This window comes from Suncus etruscus, chromosome 7 (genome assembly GCF_024139225.1).
Source record: "Suncus etruscus isolate mSunEtr1 chromosome 7, mSunEtr1.pri.cur, whole genome shotgun sequence".
Lineage (NCBI taxonomy): Eukaryota > Metazoa > Chordata > Mammalia > Eulipotyphla > Soricidae > Suncus > Suncus etruscus.
Window position 1 is genome coordinate 53,978,883 of NC_064854.1, and position 21,039 is coordinate 53,999,921.

General features: G+C 43.0%; 1 protein-coding gene across 1 annotated transcript in view; it reads right to left on the reverse strand.

Moving 5' to 3' along the window:
* The window catches only part of RGSL1 (regulator of G protein signaling like 1), a 37,231-nt gene that overhangs the window by 386 nt on the left and 15,806 nt on the right, over nt 1–21,039 (reverse strand). Inside the window, exons 12-21 of the mRNA XM_049777580.1 lie at nt 10,268–10,376; nt 9,223–9,416; nt 9,005–9,122; nt 8,433–8,547; nt 6,194–6,323; nt 5,567–5,735; nt 3,771–3,909; nt 3,370–3,494; nt 2,218–2,324; nt 183–271 (exon numbers count right to left, since the gene is read on the reverse strand). Coding sequence (XP_049633537.1) covers nt 183–271; nt 2,218–2,324; nt 3,370–3,494; nt 3,771–3,909; nt 5,567–5,735; nt 6,194–6,323; nt 8,433–8,547; nt 9,005–9,122; nt 9,223–9,416; nt 10,268–10,376 — 1,295 coding nt within the window. The remainder of the gene's footprint in view (nt 1–182; nt 272–2,217; nt 2,325–3,369; nt 3,495–3,770; nt 3,910–5,566; nt 5,736–6,193; nt 6,324–8,432; nt 8,548–9,004; nt 9,123–9,222; nt 9,417–10,267; nt 10,377–21,039) is intronic.

Below are 21,039 nucleotides of genomic sequence, written 5' to 3' on the forward strand. Positions count from 1 at the left end.
ACCTTGTGGACTTCCTTCTGGACTTACTGCAACTCAGTTTTTGTTTTTGTTTTTGGGCCACACCTGGCAGCACTCAGGGATTACTCCTGGCAGGCTTGGGACCATATAGGATGCTAGGGATTGAACTTGGATTGGCTGCATGCAAGGCAAACACCCTTCCTGCTGTGCTACCTCTGACTCACCGTTTTGGAGGGAATCTGCGATACATTCTGTTGAGGATAAAACCATTCGATCCCCCTCAGCAAAGTGAACTTTAGCATGGGTTGTTCTACTAAAGGGTGGGACAGAAAAGGGGAGCAAATATCAGAAATATTTGTGACCACATATGGCAAAATGACCAAAGCCAGGAAGGCAGCGTGGACCAAACCCCACCCTGAAGATCTGAGTCTGAGGCCATGAGACTTTCAGAGTTCAGCAGCCTCACAGGGACAGACATGGAACTTTCCAAGTCTGCAACCCAAGTGACCCAGATCTATATATTTAAACCATCCTGCAGCCTTTTGTCACTTGGGACACCTGAAATTTTTGGCAATTGCCTTTCCTGGAGTCCAGGCCTGGGGCATGAGCTTTGCTCTGGATTCTGCAGTCGCTTCTTCCTCATTTCCCTCTTTCTGTTCCCTTTCTCTCCTCTACTTCCCCCTTCCCCCCCCCCCCACCACCACCATGAGCCCTTGTAGCCATAAGTACCTTTTGCATACTGGGATGACTCTGCTGGTTGGACAAAGTCACAAGATAGTGAACTCAATTTCACAAGGAGGTGAGCACTGACCAGGGGCCTAGTTAATCCTTTTTGGGGGGGTTAGTCTCTCTAGAGCTAACCCAAGAGGTTCCCCACATTTGCATTGAGGTCTCAAGAGGTAGGGTATCTGTTTGTGAGGGGGTCTGGGCAGACTGAGGTGAGAACCAGGCACAGCAGGAAGCTTAGTTCCATTTTGAAACCTCACTCCATATTTTGTTATGAGGTTTGAACTGATTGGTTTTTGAGTCAAAGGCTCTAAAATCCTCTAGAACTTCCCACTGCAGACACTCCAACTCTGGGCCTACCATGCATTTCTGGCCACCCTCCTTCCTCTCCTTGTTTGTTTTACTTTATTTTGTTTCTTTGGCCATTCTTGGTGGTGCTCAGGGATCAGGGATCACTCTTGGCGGTGCTTAGGGTACCCTATGGAATGCCGGAGATCGAACTTAGGTCTGCTTTGTGCAAGGCAAGCACCCAACCCACTGTGCTATAGCTCCAGTCCCTCTTTCCTTTTTTTTAAAATCCCTCTTGTCAGTGAAGAGGTGTTGACCCTGGTAGTGGCTTTGGAGATGGAACATTGAAGCCCAGAACTCTGCTACTAAAAACTCTGCAAAGGACTACAGAAATAGTATAGAGGGTAAGACCTTTGCCTTTCATGTGGCCAACCTGGAACTCCATATGGTCACCCAAGCCAGGTCAGGATTGATCCCTGAGTGCAGTGCCAGGAGTAACCCCTAAGCATTGTGGGGTGTGATCCCAAAACAAATATAAAAACAAAATAAATATAAATATATTTATATAAATAAAATATATAAATATACTTATATACTTATATTACATATTTTTATTATAAATATATAAAAATTAAAAATATTGATGACAGAGTTCTCTTGATCACACCACCCAGAGGTAATTCAATTCATGCCTAATTTGAAAATTCATCCTCATGCTTATGTAACCATGATCCTTTGGGAACTGAAACACAGTGCTACAGTGAGGGCACAGTCTTTGCACCCACCTGACCTGGTTCAATCCTTGGCACCCCATAGAAGTGACCCCTGAGCTTATCAGAGCCAGGAGTCATCCCTGAGCCCTGAGCACTGCCAGATGTGGCCCCCAAACCAAGCTAGCTAAATAAATACAATAAAATGAGAACAGTTGGCTAGCCAGCCACACTGGGTACTCTGTCCTTAAGAGTCACTGAGAACTCCCCACTGATGCCATGTCCAAGCCACCCCTCTGCACACCCTCAGCCATCTCTTGCTTCACCCTGACAAAGGTGCCTATCACTGGCAGGCAAGGGGATGCACCCAGAAACTCACCACCATATCAGCACTCCTTTCTAGGAGGGGGTCAGGAGAGAACCCTTGCCCCTTCCATGAAGTGCTCACCTGGATCCTTCTGGTCTGGCTTCTCCCCCCCATTCTGGTTTGCTAAAGTGGGACGTATCATTCCAAGGAGCAGGAGGGGGCACATACCTGGGATCAAAGGCAAGACCTTGGAGATGGGCTTGGAAGGGCTTCTTTTCTCCTTGAACTTCTCTTGGTGGGTTCCATAAGCACGAAGCACCTTCCAGGTGCAATATCTGTGGGACAGGAGCACTGGGTCATCAGGAAACCCATCTAGTTTATTTATGCACATGGGCTAGATCTGGTTATGGCCCCAAAGGTTAAGTCCCAAATACAGATTACAAAGAGTTGGTACATTTTTCTTTTTCTTCTTCTTTTTTTCTTTCTGGTTTTTGGGCCCCACTCAGCAACACTCAGGGGTTATTCCTGGCTCTGCTCTCAGCAGTCACTCTTGGCAGACTTAGGGGACCCTCTGGGATGACAGTGATCAAGCTTGGGTCAGCAGTATAGAATGCTAAGCAAATGTTCTCTCCTCTGTGCTATCACTCTGGCCCCTGGGGAGATATTTCTCATTTAACGTGCACAGTGCTGTGCTGACTGGCATCAACAATTAGGGGCACAGTCAGAGAGGGCCACAATTCTTTGTAGCTCCATGCAGACATTTCCTAACTTTTTCTGTTATCCCTGTTCCTGATCAGAAGTTCTGAGTAGACTTGTTTCATTGCTCTCTTCTGCTTCGAACTTTGCCATTTAGGACCTGTTCATTTTTGTTTTGTTCTGTTTTGTTTTAGAGCCATTCTCAGCAGTGTTTAGTTCTGCACTCAGGAATCACTCCCAAAGGTGCTCAGGGGACCAAATGGGGTGGTGGGGATCAAATCTGGGTCTGCTACATGCAAAGCAAGCCCCACACCCCACATCCCACTCGATCTTCTATACCTTGATCAGTGGTGAGAGACAGGAGGGTATGTATGAGCAGAGAGGAGAGAATATTCCGTCACAATTCCCACAAAACCAGAGACCAGCCAGAGGGGGAAAGGCAGGATGAAAAGTGCCCAACTGGGGCCAGAGATAGTATAGTTGGGAGGACACTTGCCTTGCATGCAATTGACCCAGGTTTGATCCCCAGCAACCCATAGGGTCCCCTACCCCTGCTAGAAGTTATTCCTGAGTGCAAAGCTAGGAGTAAGCCCTGAGCACTTCTGGGAATGACCCCAAAAACCAACCAACCAAAAAAAGTACGTACACTTGTGACCTCATTCAGGAAAGTGGAAATGTCAGTACCTCTTCCAGAAGTACATGATGACAGGAAAGAGGGACATAATGGCTCCAAAGAAGATGGTTCGGTTCAAGTGGCCTTCAGCAATAGCGGCGACGATGGAATCCTTTAGGGACTCGGAGATGTTCACCTGCCACAAAGTGGGAGCCTATGACATGCTTCAGGAAGATTCTACTTTTCTTGGTCCCCAAGTCTCCAGAGAGCAGATGCAGGGCCAGAGTGATAGGACAGCAGGGAGGGCTGCTGGCCTTACAAATGGCTGACCTGGTTTGATTTCCCAGCATCCCATCTGGTTCCCCAAGCACCACCAGAGCCTAGAAGGCAGCTGTGGATAGGAAGCGAGGCCTGCAACCTTTGGGGCTGCTATTCTGGAGAAAGGCCTCAGAGATGGGGGAAAGCCCCTTACTCGGAGCTTTGGAGGCAGATCAGAGCAGAGGTAGAGCCTCAGCATGATGTTGATCTTGGCCTTCATGAGGATGAGGTCGTTGAAGTTATAAGTTCGGTTGATTTGAAGCACTTGGGCAGAAGACACCAGATCATTAAATCTAAGGAGGGAATAGAAGTGAGAGAAGATGGGGATCCATGAGGGCAGGTCCTCAATCCTCCAACACCCAGAAGTCCAAAGCCTTCCTGGGCCATGGTGTGATTTCATTAGATCTGGAAAAAGATATCCAAGAGCAGACAGAGCCCGACAGGAACACACCTTGGGTTTCTTCTGAGTGTTTCCTCACAGAGCCTCTGGTTTAACTCTTACTCTGTTTTTTCCTCACCAGACCTGACACAAGTTTCCCTCTGACACTTCAAGAACTAAAGCTGTCTTAGTCTCCCTCCTCTCCTCTACCCACTCTTTAGGTCACACGGAGCAATACTCAGGACTTTATCCTGGCTCTGAGTGCAAGGATTAAACCTGGCAGGCTCTGGGGACCATATGGATGCCAAGGATTGAAGGCCTGTCAATTGCATGCAAGGCAAATGTCCTCTCTGCTGTGATATGGTGCCAGTCCTCCCCCTCCCTTTTTTTTTTGTTTTTTTTTGTTTTTTTGTTTTTTTTTTGGACCACACCTGGCTGTCCTCAGGGATCATTCTTGGTGGGCTTGGAAGACCATATGGGATTCTGGGTATTGAACCTGGGTTGGCCTAGAGCAAAGCCAAGTTCCCTCCCTGGTGTACTATGGTTTCCCTTCCTTCCCCTTCTTTCTCCTTCTAAAGGGACCCTTGGAAGTCATATCTTACTTTTCTTCAATTTTTAAAAATCATGTTAAGATATATTTTAAGATACATGATTTACCAACTTAACCAGTTGTGACAAGTAGGAGTTGGAGCCGCACCCAGCAGTAATCAAGGGTTACTCTTGGCTCTTCGATCAGGGATAGACATCTGGTAGTGCTCAAGAGACCATATGGAGTGCCAGAGATCAAACTCGGGTCAACTTGGGTCAGCAGGCCAGAGTGGATTGGGTGTTTGTCTTGCACATAGCCAACCCAGTTTCAGTCCTCAGCAACTCATGTAGTTCTCTGAGCACCACCAAGAGTAACCTCTGGAAATCACTGGGTGTGACCAAAAATTGTTTTAAAAAGCTTAAAAAAATAAACCATGTCACTCAAATAACAGGAATGGCTTTAGCTTTATGTCAAGATCTTGCTAGTAAAGTAAAGGTACATTGATTTTAGAAACACCTGCCAGATGTGAAATGTTTTCTTCATTTGTTTTTTGTTTGTTTTGGGGTCACATCTGGCTTTGTTCAGGGGTTACTCCTGGCTCTTCGCTCAGAAATCACTCCTGGCAGGCTCGGGGGACTGGAACCTGGGAATCAAACCCAGGTTGGCCTCATGCAAGGCAAACGCCCTACCAGCTGTGCTGTCACTTCAGCTCCCAGATGTGAAATTTGTTTAGAATTCCTTGTTTTAACTAAAAAACTTTGGATTCAACTTGGGGTGCTGCAGGAAAAATCTTTTCATCTTACATCTTCAAAAAGCAAGCACTTCACTAGGGAGTGCAAAGCATAGTTCGATATTGGGGATGTGGGGGGTATAGGCTTATTTCCAGGGTGCAAAGAGAAGAGAGTGAACATGGACAACTTCTGGACAGTTTCCAGTGTGACTGTCAGGGGGAATTCTGCATTTAGGGTATCTCTTCTCTCTTCTCTGGAAGTCCTAAAGGCAGAAAGCCAGGTGTGTGTGTGTGGGGGGGATGGGCACTTACTTCCCAATTTCTGAGAAGAAATAATTATCGTTCATGGCGAAGTTGACGATGATGATGCGATTGCCAAGGATTCGGCGTTTCACGAGTACAAGATCCCCATTCTCAGAGCCTGAGTTCCTTGGGTTCTGATGGTTGGCAGGGGTCCGGCTGGATGTACTGGGGGAGAAATCTAAGAGGTGGGAATGAGGCTCAGAGGCAGCACTTCAGACCCTGAATTTGCAAGGGAAATTGCAACTGGCAGGGGGTGGGGAGTGGGGGGTGGGATTCAGGGGAGGAGGAAGAAGAGAAGTAAGTAGGTTCAATCTCCAGCATCCCTTGGGGTCCCTCAAAGCACCTCAGAGTAATCCCTGAGCGTAGAGCCAGAAAGGAAGCCCTGAGCACCTTTAATGCTCAGGACATAGCCCCCGAACCCACAAAGAGACTGTTAAAGAGACTCAAGGAAAGAGCTTAGTGAAATATTTGAAACATTCACTCTCCTTGTTGGTTTCCAGGCGAAAAGCTGCTTCTTCTCCAGGCCTAGTGGACTTAGCCAAGGCCCCAGATATAAGGCAGGTACAAGACAGACATAAAAGACAGGTTCTGTACAAGAGAGGCCAGAGGAGGAGAGGCATGGAGTAAGTGACTCACTTTCCTTTGTGTTGTAGAGCTCCAGGCGGAGAAAGTCCTCATATTCCTGGCGCTTCTTGGGGTCTGACATGAACCTGCGGTACTTACAGAAGCTTCTGATGAGGGCCAGCATTTTGGAACAGCCTGAATGCTGGGAAAGGGTAGAGAGAAGCCGGGAAAGGCAGAGAAATCAGCATCGCCAGGGGTTGATCACCTTGGTGTTGACTGCGCTGAGTCAGAAAGCACTTCTGTAAAGGAATGAACCTTAGGTACCACGGGAAGGGAAGGAAATTGGAGCAGAGACTCTGAGGCTTACTTCCCTTTAGGGTCGAAGGTTCTGGAGAAGTGTGCTTGTGAGACAGTGAGATGGGAGAAGAAAAAAGAAACAAACAAAAGAACCTAGTAATACAACAATAATAAACAAACAGGATAAAAAGAGCTCGGGGGTCAAGGATCCCACATGAAGGGAATAGTGGCTGAATCCTATTGGAAATGTGGAAGATAAAAAGAATAGGAGTAGAAGCAGGAATTATAGCACAGTGGGGAGGGTGCTTGCCTTGCATGCGGTCAATCCAGGTTTTATCTCCGGCACCCCATATTGTCCCCTGAGCACCACCCCTGAGGAATGACCTCTGAGCACTGCCAGGTTTGCCCCCCTCAAAAAAAAAAAAAAAAAAAAAGGATAAAATAACAGCTGACTTAGGACAGACCATGGTTCTATTCCCTGTCATACTATATGGCCACCCAAGCCAGGAGTGATTTCTGAGCGCAGAGTCAGGAGTAACCCTGAGCATCACCAGTGTGGCCCAAAAACCAAAAACCAAAAAAAAGGACAAAAGGATATATAAGAGTAAAACCATTGCCAAGTGTTAAAAGTATATAATTACCTGCATAAACTCATATACTACACACACACACACACACACACACACACACACACACACACACACACACACACACACACACACCAGAAAATTCAACCATCTCATTCTATAGAAGAATAGTCCAGGCCAGATTCTACAGAGAACCAGCTGACAAATATACAAAACAATGGTTTATGGGGACCGGAGTTATAGTACAGTGGAGATGGAGGTTGCCTTTCATGTGGCTGACCTGGATATTATCTCCAGGATCCCAGGTGGTTTTCCTGAACCCTGAATACTAGCCAGGAGTAAGATCTGAGCACAGCCAGGTGTGGTCCCCAAAAGTAAAAACTAAGTAAATTAAGATAATTTGGTTTAGGGATCAGACACTGTAAAGTGGGACCTCTCATCTCCTTGCATCAACTGGATTCAATAATTGACTTAACCTGTGTCTCAATGTCTCCAGGTGAAACCAATAATTTTTGAAGGCGTGGAGAGGGTCAGTGACTGAAAGTGTCCAGCTCAAGGCAGGTACAGCTCCCTGTTGATTTCTTGGGTTTTACAAAAAAGAGAAATAATCTATGTGGGCTGGAGTGATAGTACAGTGGGAAAGGTGCTTGCCTTGCACATGGCCAATGTGGGGTTCCATCCCTGGTATCCTATAGAGTCCTCTGAACCTGCCAGAAGTAATTCCTGAGTGCAGAGCCAGGACTAACCTATAAATACCACTCGGTGTAGCCCCAAAACAAAAGAAAAAAGGGAAATATTTTGTTTTTGTTTTTTGTTTTGAGCCACACCCGATGACTTTCAGGGGTTACACCTGGCTCTTCACTCAGAAATTGCTCCTGGCTTGGGGGACCGTATGGGACACCTCGGGATCAAACTGCAGTCTGTCCTAGTTTAGCTGTGTGCAAGGCAAATGCCCTACCTCTGCACCACCACTCTGGCTCCTCAAAAAAGGGAATTTAATATGGTGGGGCTGGAGCAATAGAATAGTGGGGAAGGCACATGCCTTGTACGTGGCTGATTCAGGTTTGATCCCTGGCATCTCATATGGTCCTGAGTGTTTCAGGAGTAATTTGATTGCATAGCCAGTAGTAACCCATGAATACGCCCCCAATTTTTTGTTAATTTGGGTGCTGAGAGGGGATTAACCATGCTTTGATTTCCAGGCACATAAGCCCAGGGATTAGTTATAACCATGGAGCATGATAAAAGGGGTTTCCTTTAATGCCCACCGAATCATTTTCCTAAGTCCCAGAATGTTCCTTAGAAAAACAACTTGCCCCTGGGAGCAGAAGTGTGAGTGATTCCATAGAAGCCTCTGGGTAGGATTGGGGTGGGGGTGGGTTGTTCCCCCTTCCCTCGTGTCCTCCCTCCCCTCCTACCCCACTCACCCAATTTTCCAGCAAGTAAGTCACTGCCAGCTTTGAGGACTTCTTCAGGGGTGTTTTTGTTCCTTGTTCCACCTCTGTATTTCGGGGTTGGAAAAGCGCTTGGTATTCTTTAAACCTGCAGGGAAGAGAGATCAGTGATCAGGGGTTGGAGAGACATTATAGTGTCGAGGGTGCTTGCCTTATGAATGGTGACCCAGGTTCAATCCCTAACACCACAAAGAATCACCCAAAACCCTGCCAGGAGTGATTCCTGAGTGCAGAGCCAGGAGTCAGCCTTGGACACTGGCTCTAAAATAAATAAATAAATAAATAAATAAATAAATAAATAAATAAATAAATAAATGCAGAAGCCGGAGCGATAGCACCGAGGGTAGGGCATTTACCTTCCATGAGACTGACCCAGGTTCGATCCCCAGCATCCCATGATGCTGGGTCCCCTGAGCTTGCCAGGTCCCCTGAGCTTGCCAGGAATAATTTCTGTGTACAGGGCCAGGAGTAGCTCGGGAGCACCACCAGAAACAACAAAACAAAACAATCCAGCAAGCAGCTCAACAAGTACCGAGTGGACTCACCACTTTTCTTCCAAACTTTTCGTGACTTGGCCCTGGACCAGAATCAAGGCAGTGGTGCTGATGCGCCGTAGCCCCCCTAATTCTCTGATGAAGGGGGTGTCACACTGGAGCAATTCTTCTGGAAAAAAGTTCAAAAAGAGACACAGACAGCCATCACCATCACAGGACTCCTGGGACCAGAGGAGGAAGTTGTGGGAGGAAGAGGAGAGGACACATACGAGGAGGGATTTTGCTATGGAAGAAAGTCTTGAATATATGTTCTGTGAGGGTATTGTACATCTTTTCATTGGTCTCCGTGATCATCTTATGCATGGCAATAAGGAAAAGCAACGGAGTCTCTGACTTCCTTTCTCTGAGGAATTCCTTGAAGTATTCCAAGTGTGATGCATTTAGGAGGACTTCAACGAAGTTTCTGGAAAACAATAAAGGCCTTATGGGTGGCAAGGATGGGCCTAGTAACCTTGGATTTGCCCCAGGAAAGAAAACTCCAAGGTACTGGGTATCGCTGTGTGAAAAATAAGTACCCCCATATACGTATTCATAAACATGGTACATCACAAGCACACACTGCATGCATTCCCTTTCCATATACCTACACTCATCAATGCATGTAAGCACAGCCACACACATGTACCCACACATGTTCACAATGCTCGTCACAATGATCAGCTGGTATTGAAAAGTTTTCTTTGCTCTCAGTCACAGACCGTGAGAATATACCCATAGAACTTAGTGGGGGTAATGGGCACGAGAAGGTCCTAGTATTAGTGATGTGAGTTAATGCCATCTAGGGATAGGTGTGGGGGTCCCAATCTCATGTTCCTGTAGCAAATATTTCATATTCCCAGCACTACATGTGGTTCCCCAAAGCACCACCAGAGGTCACTCCTAAGCACAGAGCAGAACTACTCACCATCAGCCTCCCCAAAATTCTCTTAAAAAGAAAAATAGGCTTTCTTATCATTATTTTTTTGTTTCATTTCATTTGGGACCATACCTGGCAATGTTCAGGGCTTACTTCTGGCTCTATGCTTAGGGACTACTTCTGGCGGAGCTCAGGGAACCCTATGGGATGCTGGGGTTGAACCTGGGTTGGCCGAGTATAAGGCAAACATCCTCCAAACGAACATGTGCTCCAAAACGAACATTTTAAAATACAAAGTATGTCTGTAGTAGTATAACTGGTGAATGGGGGGAAAAGTCTAGAAACCTTGAAATGAAGGAGAATTGATGCCTAAAGACATTTCTCTGGCTGTCGCCTACCTGGGCTTTATAGAGGGTTTCCTTAAAATATTCTTCTTGAAAACAGATGTCTTCCGTTGTTGGGTTGAAGAAAGTATCTTTGGCTCTCTTATGATTTCCACTTTAAAGTCTAAGAGGAGGAAGCAACAACAGTGTTGTCATAAAGAACTTTGTAAAGAGGCAGAAACATTTCTTGGGTATTGAACACATGGGCAAAAATCACAGTTGCTACAAAGGTTTTAGTCTGGTTTATTATTTTTTTATTTGGGGGCCACACCAAACTATGCTCAAGGCTTATTCCCTTGGATGCTGGGAATTCAACCCAGGTCAGCCGCTGTCCTATTGCTCCAGTCTTGTCAGTGTGAAGAAGAAACCAAGAGAGTTTCTGGCCATCAGTCCAAGTCTGGTTGTTTCAATCTATGAGTCATTAGAATCCACCATCATGCTCCTTCCCCCACTGCACTAACTGACCCCAAATACTGACTGTGTCCGATAAGAGAATTTTTGCCTTAGATCTACCCCGAGCCAGTTCTCCCAAGACTTGCTACCTCATAGTGTCACCCTAGCACTCACCCTCTGGAATCCCACTCTGCTAATCAATAAACCTTCCAAACTTCTCCATGTCATCTTGATATTTTTAATAAATACATTCTTAATTAATTTAAATTTTTAATAAATATATGCATCCATTGTATAGACGTACCACAGTTTTTTTTTTGGCAACTCATTTGTTATTGGGCACCTGGGTTGCTTCCAGATTTTGGCTATTATAAATAGCGCTGCGATGAACATAAGAGTGCAGAGGTCATTTTTGTATTGTGTTGTGTTTGTCAGGTATATCCCTAGGAGTGGTATTGCTGATCATAAGGAAGCTCAATTTTAATTTGTTGTTGTTTTTTTTTTGTTTGTTTTTTTGTTTTTGGGCCACACCGGTGATGCTCAGGGGTTACTCCTGGCTATGCACTCAGAAATTGCTCCTGGCTCGTGGTCCATCATAGGTCAGCTGTGCCACTGCTCCGGCCCCTCAATTATAAATTTTTTAAGGAATATCCATATTGTTTTCCAGAAAGGCTGGACTAGATGGCATTCCCAACAGAAGAGAGTGAGAGTCCCTCCCCCCCCCACACATTTATACCAGCACTGATTATTGTTGTTCTTTGTGATTTGTGCCATTCTCCATGGTGTGAGTTGATATTTCATTGTTGTTTTGATTTGCTCCTCCCTAATTATTAGTGATGTAGGGCATTTTTTCATGTGCCTTTTGGCCATCTGTATTTCTTTTTTGAGGAAATGTCTGTTTATTTCTTTTCCCCATTTTTTGATGGGTTTAAGTCAGGGGTCTCAAACTCAATTTACCTGGGGGCCGCAGGAGGCAAAGTCAGGGTGAGGCAGGGATGCATAAGGGATTTCACAAAAAAAAAAAGTCCTCAAACGTCATTATTAACAGTTTTAATTATTTCTTCTGAACATGAATAGAACATTGAGTGAAAATCATGAACAGTTCTTCTGGACATGGCATCTTTTGCCTATTTCTTGCTGCCAGAGACTTGACAGTACATCTTCTCACAAATCTGAACCACATTTGGCTTTAGAGAGGAAGCAGTTTAGACCCTCAGTACGTATGGCTTGAAGATGATCATCATTAAGTCTAGACCTATACTTTAACTTAATGAATTTCTTTCTTTCTTTTTTTTTTTTTTTTTTTTTTTTTTTGGTTTTTCGGGCTACACCCGTTTGATGCTCAGGGTTTACTCCTGGCTAAGCGCTCAGAAATTGCCCCTGGCTTGGGAGGACCATATGGGACAACGGGGGATCAAACCGTGGTCCTGATCCTTGGCTAGCGCTTGCAAGGCAGACACCTTACCTTTAGTGCCACCTTGCCGGCCCCAGACTTATTGAATTTCAGTGTGGAGAATAACTTTTCACACAAATATGTGCTCCCAAAAAGGCACATGGTGCACTTAAACATTCGGGAAAGCTCAGGGAAGCTGGGGGGCAATTCTCTAAAAAATTGCCCATGCATGTCTGCTTTTCCACTAATCTCCCTGAACTTGGCTTTGAGATCAGAGTTGCAGTGCAGGTCAATGAGCTCCATTTGAAGCACAGGAGGGGCATCTTGAACATCAAAGGAAAAGGGGTTCACAAAAATTTGGAAAGTGGCTCTGTGCTTTTTGAAGTCTGCAAATCTGTGATCAAATTCCTTCTCCAGCTTAAAAATACATTAACATATTTCTCACCTCTGAATGGTATGCCTGCATCCACAAGTTTCTTTCATGCTGGGAAATGGCAAAGGTTTGTCTGAGAGAGCTGGGATTTCCATAACACAAGTTTTGTGAAGAATGCTCTCACGTTGTCATAGGCAGCACTGATAAGCTGCCCCGGGCCTTGTAACATCTTGTTTAGTACATTCAGCTTATGTGTGATGTCAACAAGAAAAGCTAAGTCCATGAGCCATTTGTGATCACTCAACTCAGAAACAGCATTCCCATCCTTCTCCATGAAGGCTTTCACTTCTTCTCTCAACTCAAAAAATCTTTTCAGGACATTTCCCCTGCTGAGCCAACACACTTTGGTGAAATAGAGCACATCTCCATATTCTGACTCCATTTCCTCTAAAAAAGCACAGAACCTCCTGTGCTTTAAGCCTCTGGATCTGATTTGGTTGATGCATTTCACAACAACAGACATCACATTGTCATACGGCAGGCATTTACTGCAAAGGGCCTGCTGATGAATAATGCAGTGAAGAGCAATGACCTTCTTTATACCCTCCTCTTCAAGTTTTTTTTGAACAAGTGCCACCAGTCCATTTTTCTTCCCTGTAATCAATGGTGCTCCATCGGTTATTATTCCAACAAAACTCTTCCATGGCAAATCTGCATTCTCAATGGCAGATGCCGAAATATCTCATTAGCAGTGGTCTGGCCATGCATTGGAATTATTGTGAGCAGCTCCTCTGTCAATTCAAAATTGCAATCAACACCACGGACATAAATTGTGAGCTGCGCAGTGTCTGTCATATTTGTGCCCTCGTCAAGAGCAACTGAGTATGTATCAAAACATTTGGCTTTCTCACACAGTTGATAAATGTCACTTGACATGTCAGAAATGCACTCTGCCACAGTGTTGGCAGAAAGGCTGATTTTGCTAAACTGACCTTTCTTTTCTGGACAGATAATACTTGCAGCCTGTAATGTGCATTTTTTAACAAACTCTCCTTCTGTGAATGGTTTCCCTGCCTTAGCTATCATCTCACTAACCATGTAACTAGCTTCGACTGATGCAACATTCTTTTTGGTTGCTTTCTTGAAGAAATCTTGTTGCCTCATTAGACATGCTTTAAGACTGGCAACCTGCTTGGCTCTCTCATTTCCTTGATATTTTCACATTCCTTGGCATGTTTAGTTGAATTATGGCGTTTCAAGTTGTATTCCTTGTGCACTGCAACTTTCCTTGAGCAAATAAGACATGTGGGGATGCCCCTGTGCTCAACAAAGAAATACTGCGTCTCCCACTTTCCTGAAATTGTCTGTGTTCGTCATCAATCTTTCTCTTCACTGCAGACTTTGATGAAGTCATGATGAAGGTATGACAAAATCTAATTCTGTAATAAACTTCTCTCCCTTCTCTTCCTTAGGCCTCTGATAATGCAAGGGACAGCGGGCAGGAGCAGCAGAAATGATGTCTGCGCTAGGCGCAAAGTATTTGCAATTATTCGCTTACCGAATATTTGCAATAAAAAATCGCATTAGTAAGAAAAAAAATCGCAAAAAAATCACATTAAACATTTGCATACCCTGAACAGAACAGCTCGGGGTATGCGAATGTTTAATGCAATTTTTTTCTTGCTAATGCAATTTTTATTGCGATTATTTGGTAAGCGAATAATCGCAAATACTGCGATATTTAAAGGCTGGCCGCGGGCTACAAAATGTTATATGGAGGGCCACAAACGGCCTGCAGGCCGCGAGTTTGAGACCTCTGGTTTAGATGGTTTTTCTTGTTCAATTCTACCAGTGCCTTATATATCTTATACATCAGCCCTTTATCAGATGAGTGCTAGGTGAATAGCTTCTCCCATTCTATGGGTAGCCCTTGTATCCTAGTTACTGTTTCCTTTGAATTGAAGAAGCTTATCAGTTTTATCCCATTTGTTTATCTCTGCTTCCACTTGGTTGGACAGTGGTATTTCTTTCTTGAAGATGCCTTTATTTTCAATGTCATGGAGTGTTTTGACATTTTGTCTGTATTTCCTCTATGTACCTTATGGTTTCAGGACTGATATCAATATCTTTAATCCATTTTGGTTTGGAGTCTGTGCATGGTATTAAAGAGAGGTCTGAGTTCACTTTTTTGTATGTATAATTGACCAGTTTTTCCAACACCACTCATTGAATAGGCTTTCCTTGCTATATCTTGTATTTTTTGCCCCTTTATCAAATATTAATTAGTTATATACCTGGGGGTCAATCGCAGAATATGCAAATCTATTCCACTGATCTGAGAGTCTGTCTGTCTTTATTCCACTTCCATGCTGTTTTAATTACTGTTGCTTTATAGTACAATTTAAAGTTGGGGAAAGTGATACCTCCCATCTTCTTTTTCCCAAGAATTGCTTTAGTTATTTGTGGGCATTTACTGTTCCAAATGAATTTCAGGAGTGTTTGATTCACTTCTTCAAAAAATGGCATGGGTATCCTTAGATGAATTGCATTAAGTCTGTACAATGCTTTGGGAAGTATTGACATTTTAATAATGTTAATCCTCCCAATTTATGAGCAGGGTATAAATTTTCAATTCCTTATGCTCTCTTTTATTGCTCTTTTATTGTTTTTGTTTTTATTTCCCCATCCACCCCCCCTCTTTTATTTCTTAAAGCAGTGTTTTTATCATTTTTTGTATAGGTCTTTCATCTTTTTAGTTAAATAGACTCCAAGGTACTTGAATTTCTGAGGCTCAATTGTGAATGGGACTGTTTTTGTAATGTCTCTTTCTTCTCTTTCATTATTTGCATATAAAACACCATAAAATTTTGAGTGTTAATTTTTTTTTTTTTTGGTTTTTGGGTCACACCTGGCAGTGCTCAGGGGTTATTCCTGGCTCCAGGCTCAGAAATTGCTCCTGGCAGGCACAGGGGACCATATGGGGTGCCGGGATTCGAACCGATGACCTCCTGCATGAAAGGCAAACGCCTTACCTCCATGCTATATCTCCGGCCCCCTTTTGTAGCCTGCCACTTTACTATACAAATCTATTGTTTCTAAAAGCTTTTGGTAGAGTTTTAGGTGTTTCTAAATATAGTATCATGTCATCTACAAACAGTGAGAGCTTGACTTCTTTTCCTATCTGGATGCTCTTGATATCTTTTTCTTGCCTGATTGCTATGGCAAGTACTTCTGGTACTATGTTGAATATAAATGGTAAGTGGAGGCAACATTGTCTTTTGCCAGATCTTAGAGAAAAGGCTTTTAGTTTTTTTTTCATTGAGTGTAATATTTGCTATGACTTTTGGTATATAGCCTTGAGAATAGTTCCTTCTTGTTGAGTTTTTTTTTTTTAATATCATAAATGGGTATTGGACCTTGTCAAATGCTTTCTCCACATATATTGATATAATTATATGGTTTTTATTTTCCTGTTGTTCATATGATGTATTATGTTGATTGACTTGCAAATGTAACCATCCTTGTATCTGTGGGATGAACTCTACTTGGTCATAGTATATGACATTCTTTTTTTTTAGTTTTTTTTGGGGGTCACACCCGGTGGTGCTCAGGGGTTACTCCTGGCTGTCTGCTCAGAAATAGCTCCTGGCAGGCACAGGGGACCATATGGAACACCGGGATTCGTACCAACCACCTTTGGTCCTGGATCGGCTGCTTGCAAGGCAAATGCCGCTGTGCTATCTCTCTGGGTCCAGTATATGACATTCTTGATGAGCCATTAGATCCTATTTGCAAGGATTTGTTAAGATCTTTGCATCTATGTTCATCAAAGATATTGGTCCGTAGGTCTCTTTTTAGTGGCATCTCTGTCTACATTTGTTATCAGGGTGATGTTAGCTTTGTAAAAATTATTTGGGAATAATTTTCTTCAGTTTCTTGGAAGAACCTGAACAAGATTGGCAGTAAGTCCTCTTGAAAGGTTTGAAAGAATTCATTAAAGAACCCACCAGGGCCTGGGCTTTTGTTTTTGGGAAGACTTTTGATTACCATTTTAATTTATTCAGTAGTGATAGGTCTGTTCCGATAAGCCAGATCATCTTGGTTAAATCTTGGGAGGTTATAGAATTTATCCATTTCTTCCAGATTCTCTTGTTTTCTGGCAAAGAGTTTCTCAAAGTAGTCTCTGATTACCCTTTGAATTTCTGTAATGTCTGTATTAATCCCCCCTATTTTATTTTTTTTGGGGTCACACCCAGCAGTGCTCAGGGGTTACTCCTGGCTCTATGCTCAGAAATGGCTCCTGGATGGCCAGAGAGATGGCATGGAGGTAAGGTGTTTGCCTTGCATACAGAAGGATGGTGGTTTGAATCCTGGCATCCCATATGGTCCTCTGAGCCTGCCAGGAGTGATTTCTGAGCAGAGAGCCAGGAGTAACCCCTGAGCACTACCAGGTGTGACCTAAAAACCAAAAAAAAAAAAAAAAAAAAAGAAAGAAATTGCTCCTGGCAGGCTTGGGGGACCATATGGGATGCCAGGATTTGAACCACCATCCTACATATAAGGCAAACACCCTACCTTCATGCTATCTCTCTGATCCCACTCTCCCCCTTATTTATTTATTTATTTATTTATTTATTTATTTATTTATTTATTTATTGGTTTTTGGGTCACACCTGGCAGTGCTCAGGGGTTACTCCTGGCTCTATGCTCAGAAATCGCTCCTGACAGGCTCGGGGGACCATATGGGATGCCAGGATTTGAACTGTTGTCCTTTTGCATGCAAGGCAAACACTCTACCTCCATGCTATCTCTTCAGTCCCTCCCCCTTTTTATTTTTAATTCGGTTTATTAAGTTTCTATTTCTTTGTGAGTCTTGCTAGTGGTTTATTGATTTTGTCTATTTTTTCAAAGAACCAACTTTTGCTTTCATTGATCTTTCAGATTGCTTTTGCGGGTTTTTAGTTCATTGATTTCTTCTCTGAGCTTTGTTATTTACTTCTGTCTGCCTATTTTTGGCTAATTTTGTTGATAGTTTTCCAATTTTTTAAGCTGTGCCATTAAATTATTTATGCAGGCTCTTACTTCCTGATGAATGCTTGCAAAGCTATAAATTTTTCTTTTAATACCACTTTTGCTATGTCCCACAAATTCTGATAATTCGTGTTTCATTCTCATTTGTTTCCTGGAATCTTTTGATTTCCTCTTTGATTTTGTCTCTAATCCACTCACTGTTCAGTAGTGAGCTGTTTAATTTCCAGGTGTTAAAATTCTTTTTCTGTGTCTGTTTATAGTTAACTTCTAATTTCAACCCATGATATGAAAAGGTAGTTGATTCAATTTGCATCCTCTTTGTTCTATGGAGGTATGTTTTGTGAACCAACATGTGGTCTATCTTGGAGAATGTCCCATGTGCATTAGATAAGAACATGTATTCAGCTTTTTGTAGATGGAGAGCCATATATATGTCTACCAAGCCACTCTCTTCCATCTTTTCCTTCAGATCCCATATATCCTTGTTAAGTTTCAGCCTGGTTGACCTATCAAGGGGTAACGGGTGGTGTTGAAGTCTTCTACTATTATTGTGTTGTTATTGATGTCTTTTTAAAGATCTATCAGTAATTGTTTTTAAATACTTTGCTGGCCCCTCATTGGGTGCATATATGTGTAGGAGTGTGATTTCTTCTTGATTATTTCCTTTGATTATTAAGAAATGTCCAGCATAGGGCCAAAGCAATAGCACAGTGGTAGGACATTTGCTTTGCATGTGGCTGCCCCAGGATGGACCTGGGTTTGATCCTCAGCATCCCATATAATTCCCCAAGCCAGGACTGATTTCTGAGTGCATAGTCAGGAGTAACCCCTGAGCAACACTGGGTGTGGCCCAAAATCCCCAAAAATGTCCATCTTTATCTCTTATTAGCTTTTTAAGCTTAAAGTCTGTTGTCTAATATTAGTATGGGCACCTCAGTTTTATTTTTTAATTCTTTATTTAAGCACCAGATTACAAACATGATTGTAGTTGGGTTTCAGTCATAAACAGAACACCCCCTTCACCAGTGCAGCATTTCCACCTCCAGTGTCCCCCTCCCTCCTTTCCATCCCCTGCCTGTATAGGAGACAGGCATTCTACTATAGTTATTTTTTTAAGTTCAGTAAGCTGTTTTGCTTTCTTTCTTAAAGGATACATGTTAAAAAAATACAGTAGTAAAGGTGTGGAAGTGACAATCGCCGTTGTTTGCATAGGCCCAGCAAAATATGGGGAAAATGGAAAAAACATCCTTGGCCTGATTACAAGAAGGCCTCATCCCTGAAGTTTATTAGCATAAGACCGAATCTGGGCTCCAGGCATAGCAGTCTGCCCAACCCCTGAGTCATTTTCTGTGGTCCTGGTGAAACTTTTTTCACACTTTAGCTGTTGTTGGTGTCAGGTTCCTGTATTTAAAGATTCTGGATTCTGTGCATTTCCTTCATCGAAGTCAGGCTGATGTGGAGCATCCTCTAGTTTCACCTCACCATTAGATGTGGAGAGACCTGCCCTGCAAGCAGATTGTTGCTAAATCATCTGGGTGTTGAGAGCGCTCTTTGGAGTAAGTCAATGCCAGAGCAGTGGTAGGGTCTTCCCTGGTAGAGGTTTGCTTCTTGGTAATGTTATAGACAATTGTGGTTGTTTCCATCGATGATTGTTCAGGGGTGTATGGCAATGCCTATTCTTCTGAGGCCTAAGCCAAATCATTATGCCAATGTTCAGGGTATAAGGCCTAACTGCATTACAAAATTTGTGTTCCCATTTCTATTAGGTAAGAACTTGTTTGCATATGTAATATTTTCACATTTTAATGTGCCTATGCAAAAGAGAAACAATGCCACAAGGTATTGTTGGTGCATCTGGGGGCCAAGGGAACAAGTCTAACATTCCCCGTAACTTGGCTCTAACATGAATTCTAAATAGAGATACTCTTCTACCAGCATTGCTTATTGAACAGATCCCAAAGGAAAAAGCAAGCAAGCAAACAAAACAAACAAACAAACAAAAATACCAGTGGGCAAAATTGTCCCTATATAAAAGGATATTCAAAAAGAGTTATAGATGTTAAGGGAACACATCTAAGATATACAAAGGAGATACACATGTCACTTTTATGTTTTAGAAATAGTTGGGGGGGTGTTGATTCCGGGACACCACTTTGGTCTGTGATTTGGCCATCTGAAGTCTGTAAACAACTCAGAAGTCCCATATCAGAAAATGTCTTTGAATGGGGGCTTCTCAGAAACTGATTATGGTAGCAAGCACAGGTACCCAGTGAAGGAAGGTGGAGGATAGGGGTCCACTGATAATAGATGGATAGGCACAGAGTTTTCGTTTCTTCTCAGGCTGAGAGTCTATTTTTTCATTTTGGGAGCTGGCTGGCAATTAGCTTGAGTGAGGATAATAATCTGCTCCCTCTCTCTCTCTCTTTCTCTCTCTCTCTCTCTTTCTCTCTTTCTCTCTCTCTCTCTCTCTCTCTCACACACACACACACACACACTTTCCCCCTCTTAGACACTGTGGTTTACAATATTGTGAAAGAATATTATGATTGATAGTGAAGGGGTATTATGCCCAACACTTTCCTCCTTTTGGCACCCAGCTCGTGTCCAAAATGATCATTACCAACTGCCATTGTCCCTTCTCTGCCCTAACTTCCTACCATGGACTGATCCTCCTGGCTCTCATCTTTATTGTCTCTGAATATTAATATATACTATCTCTTTCAAAAATCCCTTGTTAATTTACTCTTTTAGAGAAGGAGTATAAGTTGGGGCAACATGTGAAGGTGATTAGGATTTACTGGATATGCACGTGTGTGGTCACATGCATGTATGTGTGGTCATGTGCATGCATATGTGAGCAGTCAGTTTTACCCTCCCATTTGAGCTCCTAACTTGGTCTTAGCAGCTGAGTATCTGTTTCCGTGACTTTATCTCTGTTCCTCAGCACCCCATATGGTTCTGCAGGAGTGATTCCTGAGCACAATCATGAACAAACCCTATGTCATGTATAGCCCCACATAAACAAACAAACAATAAAAAAATAGGGATCAGAAAGCTGCTAGTTCACTGGGTAGGGAAGGCACTTGCCTTGCACACAGCCGACCCAGGTTCAATTCTAGCACCCCATATAGTCTCATAAGCTTTGCCAGGAATGATCTCTGAGTGCAGAACCAGGAGTAAGCATTGAACACTGCCAGATATGGCCCCAAAATAAGTAATTAAATTTTTTGAAAGCATACTTTTATGCTAATAAGTAAGCTTGAAAGATATAATACAATAATACATAATATACATAATACATACATAATATAAAAATAATAATACAACAATTATAATTTTGTAAGACAAAATAATACAAGTAATAGCAAGAGTAGTGAAAACCAAAAATAAGCTAATACCATTACTTAGGTGGAGGGCAGCTGAAGGTGCTATGGAATAGAAATCAAAGCCAAAGACTTTTAGAAAATGGGTAAAAATGCAAACAAACAAAAAAACAACATAGCTTTTAGCATCAAAGCTTTTGACAACAATAGCAGCATAAGGAACAACATTGCAAAACTTCTGGAAGATTCTTGAGTAGAAGGGAGCAAAATATTT